Below are 8,246 nucleotides of genomic sequence, written 5' to 3'. Positions count from 1 at the left end.
TGGGAGGGGGAGGGCGTTGCCTTTCTCCGGGCGACGAACGGTGGGACCGGCGGACGGTGGGACCGGCGAACGGCGAACGGCGGGAGCGGCGAACGACAGGAGCAACGAAAGAAGAAAATGAAAAGCTGGCTGGGATTAGGGTTATTCGAAAGTTAGCGACGGATTAATTCCGTCGCTAAGCCAACGTAAAATCAAATTCTCGAAAATATCGACGGATTATATTCTGTCGCCACGTCCGTCGCTATTTAGCGACGGCCTCGTTTCCGTCGCTAACGTCGTCGGCAAATGGTGTGATCGTACCGACAAAATAATCTGTCGCCACATCCGTCGCTAATTAGCGGCGGACTAGGCGACGGACTATCTTCCGTCGCTACTTTCGTAAGATTCAGTAATAATAGCGATGAATATTTGTCGCTCGCCAATCCGTCGCTAACTAGCGACGGAATCTTTCCGTCGCTAACGTCCGTCGCTAACAACGTATTTTCTTGTAGTGCTAGTAAGAGTGTAACAGGTTGGGTCAGATCAGGTTTGAGGCTTTGTTAGACACAATTCTGAATCAGATCTAAAAATTAGACTCCAACCAGACTTAACTTGATTTGGTTCCAGGTCTAGCTGAATTTGGACTCATACGGATTAACAGGTTTGGTTACAAATTGAGTTGGGTATACACCTGTTTTTAAAATTGGGTCTAAAAATGTTTGTTTCAGGTTAAGGTCTGGACACCACCAAGAATCGTAATATAGACCCATATGGTTTAACGGGTATTCAAAAGTGATCTTGTTAGAAAATTTTAACATCTAGAAAAGAATTTGGATTTGGTATCAGTTATGGTGATCCATCAGGTCACAAACAGGTTTGGATACAAACAGATTCTGATTCAGTTTGATTTTGATATAGATTTCATTAAACCATTTGGGTCAGGCTTAAAAAAACCAGCCCACATTCAGAGCAAAAAATCATAATTTTTAGACATATCTTAGTAATTAGATCCATATTCGGATTAAAAATCCATAATAAACTTGAACAAAATAATCTGACCAATTATCCATGTCTGTTTTAAGTTTTTCCACATTGTCATCAAACAAAGGACATTTAAAACTCAGAATCCCAGTACGGTCCAAACAAACATTAAACTTGGAACCAAGTTGTTACAAAACCAACAGAATCAGTGTTCTATCCATTTTGTTTGTTTATTTCATCTAGTCTCAGACAAACCATCAAACAAGCCTTAAGGGACTAAGACTAGCCTGGTTGTACGTTAATCATGCAGTCATCAATAAGTGGAGCTATCATCAACTCTCAACGTGATCAAATTTTATTTTATGGAGCTCTCATAAACCGCCCTATGATCAAACTTTATTTTATTATAATAAGCAAGCAACTACATCGTTCATGTGATGTGCCCAAAAGGGGTTTGGCTTACTGGATTAAGGCCTAGGCTGCTAAGCCTATTTAAAAAAAAACATTTACAACGTCCACGAGCACGAGTAGAACATATGCTAGGCACCAGGGTAGCGTCTCTACACTATACCGCAAATTATTCAGGCATCAGCTATTTGCAGATAGCTCCCTAACTTTCATTAATTACATTTAGAGACCTTTTGTAACTTATGTTTCAAGCAACCATGACCTCATTGTTGAATTGTATAATGAAAGACAGTAAAATGACAAAATGGGTTGTTATGGAGATAAGGACCACAGGTACACAATGTTATTTTAAACATCAGGGAGGGATTTGGAATGCATTCAAACAAACTAGGAAGTTTAATGTAATAACTCCAAAACTGACAGCTTTTACAAAATAGATGATTATTAAGGGTCTTTCTGTAAATTATCCCACCCAAACAGGTATTTTAGACATAGCACCACGTGCATAACAAACAAATTAGCAACAAAAAAACCCAAATTCCCTTTCCACATGGAGAGGATTTACAAATCCTACAAAACCTATAAGAGGGAAAAGTTCATGGTAAAACCATTTCCATCAGTCATTCATCATTCACACCTTGAATGGAGGCACTGGCGCACTTAATACGATGTCACTCAAACTGCAGAAAAGGTAAAGTGGGAAGCTCCAACGACGGGAAACCATGAGCATGCGCAATTATACCAGATCACATGGGGCCCAAGGAACAATGTTGGTCTTTGGCATAAGATTCACATCAACGATAAAAAAAAAAGAGGGACTGAACATCAAAGGGGTAACACAGTCCCATCCAATTGAATCCGAGACTAAAAATGGCTGGCTATCCTTTTATCTTAAAGATACAAAAATAAATGGCTTTTAATTATTCATCAATGCAAATAGCAACATACAGATATTCTAGGTATTGACTTGCTGCTCATTTTTATAAAAAGTTACTGATCGTTTGATTCGTCTGCTTACAGACATGATTCTAAAGCTAAGAGAACTAACTACATCAATCACAAGAAGAAATATTTCTTTCCATTCGTTAACCGGTTACCCCCAATGAGCTGGGCATCTCTCACCAAACAACAAAGGAAAATATCCAGAAAGATGAAAGCTTTCAAGTTCAAGAAAGATTGCTCCTAGCTTCTCTCTCCATCCCTCTTGAAGACAAAGGTTTCATTGAATGGCCTTGGAGACGTCTGATACGTACGCCACAGTGTGCAAAACGGTCGAAACTTCAACCATAGAGACTTCCCATCTCCTATAGGCCCAATAGTACGTAGTACACGAGAGTGATGGGCAAAGCTATCAGCATTCCGAAGATCACCCTAAAAAAATGTCACAAGAAAATGGTTAGGAGGAAAGGAGAGAGTTGGGACAAGGGAACAATATGCAACTGCATTAATTCCTCTCAATCCATGCGGGGTGACAATCTGACAGATGGAGATTATCGCCCATGTGTCCATGTTGTATATACCAATAGGTCTAATACAACAGGGAAAGGGAAGGGGGGGGGGGGGGTTCCATACTTAAAAAAACAAAAAGGCAGAGGGAAAGAGAGAGAGGTTGTAGGGTCTGCGCCATCACTCACCCTGTACTGAGAATATCAGGGTGTACGTTGTACTCCTTGGCGAAAACGAAGGGGACAATACCCTGTGGGAGCGCTGCCTGTTTCACATGCAGCAGTGCTTGTTTTAGATACGTCGTGATGCAAAGAGGGACTAAAGACTAATATTTCTTGTTAATTTCAAAACTAAAGAACGAATGAATAATTAAGCAAGTCATTTGGAGGGTGAAAATGCTAGAAACGAAATAAATTCAATTTGGAGCGAGTAGTGTACTGCAAGTCTTGTAGAGTTAGACGAGGGATTCGGTGATGTCAGGACAGGAAGGAAGATAAGGGGAAGTATTGACCTGTACAATGGCGACGCGTAGGAGGACGCCTCGCAATCCAACAACCAAAGCAGCAGCAGCCATGACGGCTGGGCCCGTCAGGAACCTCACTGCCATCGCAAAAGTTGCGATGGAATTCCCACACGCTATGATCCTCGGCTGCAACGCCATGAACAACCCTGCAAATGCACCATCCATCATCCATCCATCATACCCAATAACCTCTCTCTCTCTCTCTCTCCTAAAAGTTACCACTTACCCAAACTAAACATGGCCATCCCAAGACCAGCATCCGAAAGTATAGAGATGGATTTTGCAATAATGGCCGGCATCGCCACATTCCACCTTTCAGATGAATAGAAAAAGGACTTGAATAAGCAATAAACAAAACACTAAACAAAAGAAGGGAACTAGAATAAAATATACTCTCTCTCTCTCTCTCTCTCTCTCTCTCTCTGCTAACAAGAATGAGACAGTACTTGAACGAGACTAGTGACCAAGTAAGACCGATGAGACTCGAATAAGTGTTGGGGTTCCTGATGAGCTTCCTCCAAACCATGATGAGAATGAGCCTCGTCATCACGCTGGTCGGTGGCATGGGCGCCGGCTTGCCATCGTTGTTGACCTTGGGGTCGAGCTCAGCGGTGGAGCTCGAACCGAACTTCCCCTGAGCTTGTGACTCCCTCTCGTCCCCTTGCAGCACCACCCTATTCCCGAAGCTAAATGTCTCTCTTTCATGGTCGTCCCAATTCATCTCCCCTTTTGTTACCACCAGCAACACCACCAACAACAATAAAATGTTGACCGCGTTAGCAGAAACCAATCATTCAAATCATGCAGAAAAGCAACAAGAGAAGGCAGGGCAGAGAGGGGAGAAAGAGAGGAACCTTTGGCGGGAGGATGGTGGTCGTGGTGCTCGTCGCTAGGCGAGACAACCATCTTCACCTCCTTAACATTCTGATCGTTGCTGTACTCCTGATGGCTACCGAACACGTGAAGCCCACCCTCAGACACCGGCGAAGCGCTCGAGCTCCACACGAACATATGAAGGTCCTTAGCCGGGTCATCGCTCTGCTTCATCTGGAACGGCCCGTTGGCCTTGCTCGCCGGAGCCGGTGGCGGTGGCGGTGGCGGTGGCGGTGGCGGAGGCTGCTGTTGCTGCTGCTGGGGCTTCGACGCCGTGGGGGAGAACATCCCCGGGTTTGGAGTCGGGTAATGCCCGGCGCCGGCGGAGAAGCGGCTCCGGGGAGGGCCGATGTGGTGGTGGTCCTCGAAGTTGGAAGACCGAGGGGTAGGCCCCCGGGAGTAGGCGTCGCCGGCGCCGAAGTTGGAGTGGCGGGGGCTCATGTTGGCGCGGCCGCCGGTGACCATGGAGTAGAAGTCGGTGTGGTTGAAGCTGGAGCCCCTGGGTGTGGGGTTGCGCGACGACTGCAGCGAGTAGATCTCGGCGTTGGTGAGGTTGGAGGGCCTCGGGGTGAGCCCGGTCTGCGACCTCCGGGAGAAGATCTCCGACCTCGACGACGTCGACTTCCGCACCGTGACGTGCAGCTTCCCGTCCTCCCCGATCTCCGCCTCCGTCTGCAGCAGCTCCCGCCCGTCCAGCGACACCACGTCCGAGTCCACCTTGAAGGAGACGATCGACCCCGCCGTATCCGGGAACTGCTCCGTGATCAGTATCTTGGCACCCCTGTACTCGAACATGAACAGCATCAACGTGTACCAAATGATGCACTGCAGCACCACGATCTGCACCATGAGCGAACCCGAGAACTCGCCGTACATCCCCTTGAGCAAGGGTATGCCCATAACGAGCGTGTTGGGGAGGGTGGAGAGGGAGAAGAGGGTGATGGTCCACTCGAGGCAACCCCTCTTGCTCACGTTGGTCCAGACGGTGAGCAACGCGAGCACGATGAGCTTCTGCAGAGTATCCGCCGCGATGAAGCGGAGGTTCATGGCGTAGGGGTTGTTGGTGGAGATGAAGTGGAAGGAGAGGAGCGGGACGGCGAAGAGGGCGACGAAGCGGTTGATCCCCGAGCACTGGTCCGGCGTGAAGATCTTCCACCACTTAACCGAGCCATACGCGAGGATCATGGCGACGTAGAGCGGGACCATGGCGGTCATCACATGGTAGAAGTCTGCTGCTGTGATCATGGTCGCCACCAATGAGCATGTGCGTGCGGTGGTCTTCTTGTGAGCAATGAAAAGAAGAAGAGGACGAAGAAGAAGAGTTTATGTGTGCACAGTGTGCCACTCGCTCGCTCGCTAGTTTAGTTGGTAGCGAGAAAGAAAAGGAGAAGAGAGGGCATTGAGAAAAGCGAAAGATCTCGGTCTCCAACGTCAGGATGTATGTGGGGAGAGGCTCTCTTTTTTAGCACAAATCGCTTGATTTACAAGGGAAAAAAATGGCCTCTAAAAGCTAGCTTTTTTGGTTGGTCCCCTCTCAACTTTCTTTCGCTTTTCTTCCTTTTTTTCTCTCAGAGAATGGGATCACGAAAGAACGAATAAAGATGGGAGTAAAGTGTGGCTTCTTATAATTTCTATAGGCAGAAGCCTCCCGGGTTCAGAGAGAGAGAGAGAGTTGGTTTTTAATGAAGGGTATTTTGGGGAAGGCTCCCCACGAGCAGAGTAACCAAGACTTTTTTTTTGCTTTGGCTTCCTCTTGACAACTTGGGGTGAATAAAATATAGGGGGTTAGATTTTGTATTAAAGTAGAAATGGAGAGGTATTTGAAATAATGAAAATTTGCATTAGGACGGCAGGCCACCGTAGTTGATGACTCTGCCTGTCTCCCATACCCTTTTCTTTTTCCTTTGGAGAGTGGGACTACTTTTGAGGAGTCATGATTCTCAATGTGCTCAACGTTCTTATGGGGGTAAAGGTGTTTACAGAAATGCTGATTACTTTCTGGTCAAAGACAAGGTTGCTCTTGGTTTAGCCTACTTGTTTACTTTTTTTGAGTGACCAAGTTGGGACTTTGGTGTAAGATTTATGTGAGGCAAAAGCTGCTCACAAAGAATTCTTTAGTAAAGCAATCTTCTGCCTTCAAAAAGAATTTTTGTCTCTTCCCTTGTTGTTATGCACCAAGTAGGGAAAACTGGTTGGAGGAACCAGAATGGAAAATGAGCAATGACTTGGCGCTGAGTCGACCAACTTGACTTAATGTTGCTACGGCAAGGCTGAACTGAACCCAGTCGTAAAACTTTAGTCCCAATCAGAAAAACAAAATGAATAGTTTGGTCCCACTTTTTAGTTGGCTACCCTTCCTCACTTTTTCATTTCTGTACTGCAAGGAATCAGACCTTGAAAGCTTGATATATCAATAAGGTCTTGGGGGACACCAATGATGGCAACCGAAGAATGGTGAGTTGTGGAGGGACAAAGTATGGAAAAGACATATCAGATTGCTCCACTAGGGCAGACAGAGCAGCTCCTTCCCCATTTCTTCAATGCCTCCATTCCCAATGGGCGGGCTGGGTTCTTTTGGCAGGTGGACGTTGCCTCGGTCCGAGATGGCTCGAGCCTCAGCACTGCAGTTTTAGTGTGATCAAAGTACGGGGCACATCAAACACTACAAGAATCTTGTGCATAATTTTTGTAAAGCAGAATGATAGCCATCGCATTTGCGTATCCGATCGCCCATACCTCTCTGCTCAGAGAAAGCTTCCCAAAGAAATAAAGCAATAGAGTCAAAGTCCATCTCATGATGATTGATGGAGGCCTGAACCTATGCAGAAACATGGGAAAGCAAAGGTGTGTGTGTGTGGTGGTGGGGGTGGGGGGGGGGGGGGGAGATGGCTGTTACTTTCATCAAAGTGATGGTAATGGTCATTTTAGTGAATGTGATTCTCATATGTGAATGTTGAAGCCTCAAAACTTGTGAGGTTGTATAAAACTTTCATAAGCATTAATGTTTAGATGTGAATGTGTTAAAGTAATTATATGATATGACATGACAATTCTTACGTGATAAATAAGTATGAGGTTGTATAAAACTCTCATAAGCATAGTGAATGTGTTAAAGTAATGGCATGACATAGCAATTCTTACATGATAAATTTTTACAAGTCAAATTTATAACCTAAAAGCAGACTTCTGAAAGTTAATGCTTGAGAATGTGAATCACATAAATCACTTTGGCATGGCCAAAACTTTTACAATTACCTATGATCAAAACAATCATGCCCCCAAAATAACAGTGTGTTCCAACAATAGGAAGGTTTCATATGATAAGGGCTCAATAAACAATATTTTTATTTCCATGTGTAACAACTGTAACATTTAGCATAATAAACCATGATTTGCATATTTTATACCTTATTCTACAATATCAAAATTGATCACCCCCCTGGATAGTACTAGTGTTATGATTGTCTGTAGGTAGTTGTAACGTAAGTCTTCAATTTTAGACCTGTTTTCTCCATGATCCATCTTAATTTAGGAGAATTTTGAGATAGAAACTTATAGTATCTCAAGTTTGAGTCTACTTTTGACTTTTCAAATCATGAAAAGTTGTCCTTATAAAACTTTATTTTTATTTTATCATTTTTCCAGTCATCACTTATGTGAGAGTGTTATATGTATAGGGTAGATGTGTCATAATTAAAGTATGACAATTTCATATGTATGGAATATAAATAGGGAGCTATAAATGGGATATATAGTAGCTTTTTTTATAGAGCTTTATAAGCGACTTTGGCATTGAAGGTTTGGTTGTATCTCATTTTTTTGTTCGTCATAGTGAAGTTTTGCTTCCTTTTGCCTTTGAATGTACATCATAAACTAAACCATATATATCATTGTTGTTGTATTTATTTTGTTTTGCTCATGATTTCTTAACAAACTAGTATGAGAGCTTGATTTGATCTTTTCACAATATTGACAATATCGATATTGAAGTTTGTTATTGAGAAATTTGATAGCATCATGAGCTTTAAACTTATGG

General features: G+C 44.0%; 1 protein-coding gene across 1 annotated transcript; it reads right to left on the bottom strand.

Moving 5' to 3' along the window:
* Window positions 1-2,672: 2,672 nt before the first annotated feature.
* Window positions 2,673-5,569, bottom strand: LOC149812525 (putative auxin efflux carrier component 1c). Its single transcript, XM_089993171.1, has 6 exons — window positions 4,192-5,569; window positions 3,784-4,063; window positions 3,564-3,649; window positions 3,326-3,483; window positions 3,003-3,079; window positions 2,673-2,739 (listed from the first exon to the last, which is right to left on the bottom strand). The coding sequence occupies exons 1-6, from the start codon at window positions 5,453-5,455 to the stop codon at window positions 2,673-2,675; spliced, it is 1,932 nt and encodes a 643-aa protein (XP_089849297.1). The 5' UTR covers window positions 5,456-5,569.
* Between the last annotated feature and the right edge of the window lie 2,677 nt (window positions 5,570-8,246).

This window comes from Nuphar pumila, chromosome 17 (genome assembly GCF_984573655.1).
Source record: "Nuphar pumila chromosome 17, dmNupPumi1.hap1.1, whole genome shotgun sequence".
Classification (NCBI taxonomy): domain Eukaryota; kingdom Viridiplantae; phylum Streptophyta; class Magnoliopsida; order Nymphaeales; family Nymphaeaceae; genus Nuphar; species Nuphar pumila.
This window is presented reverse-complemented; position numbering and strand designations above follow the sequence as displayed.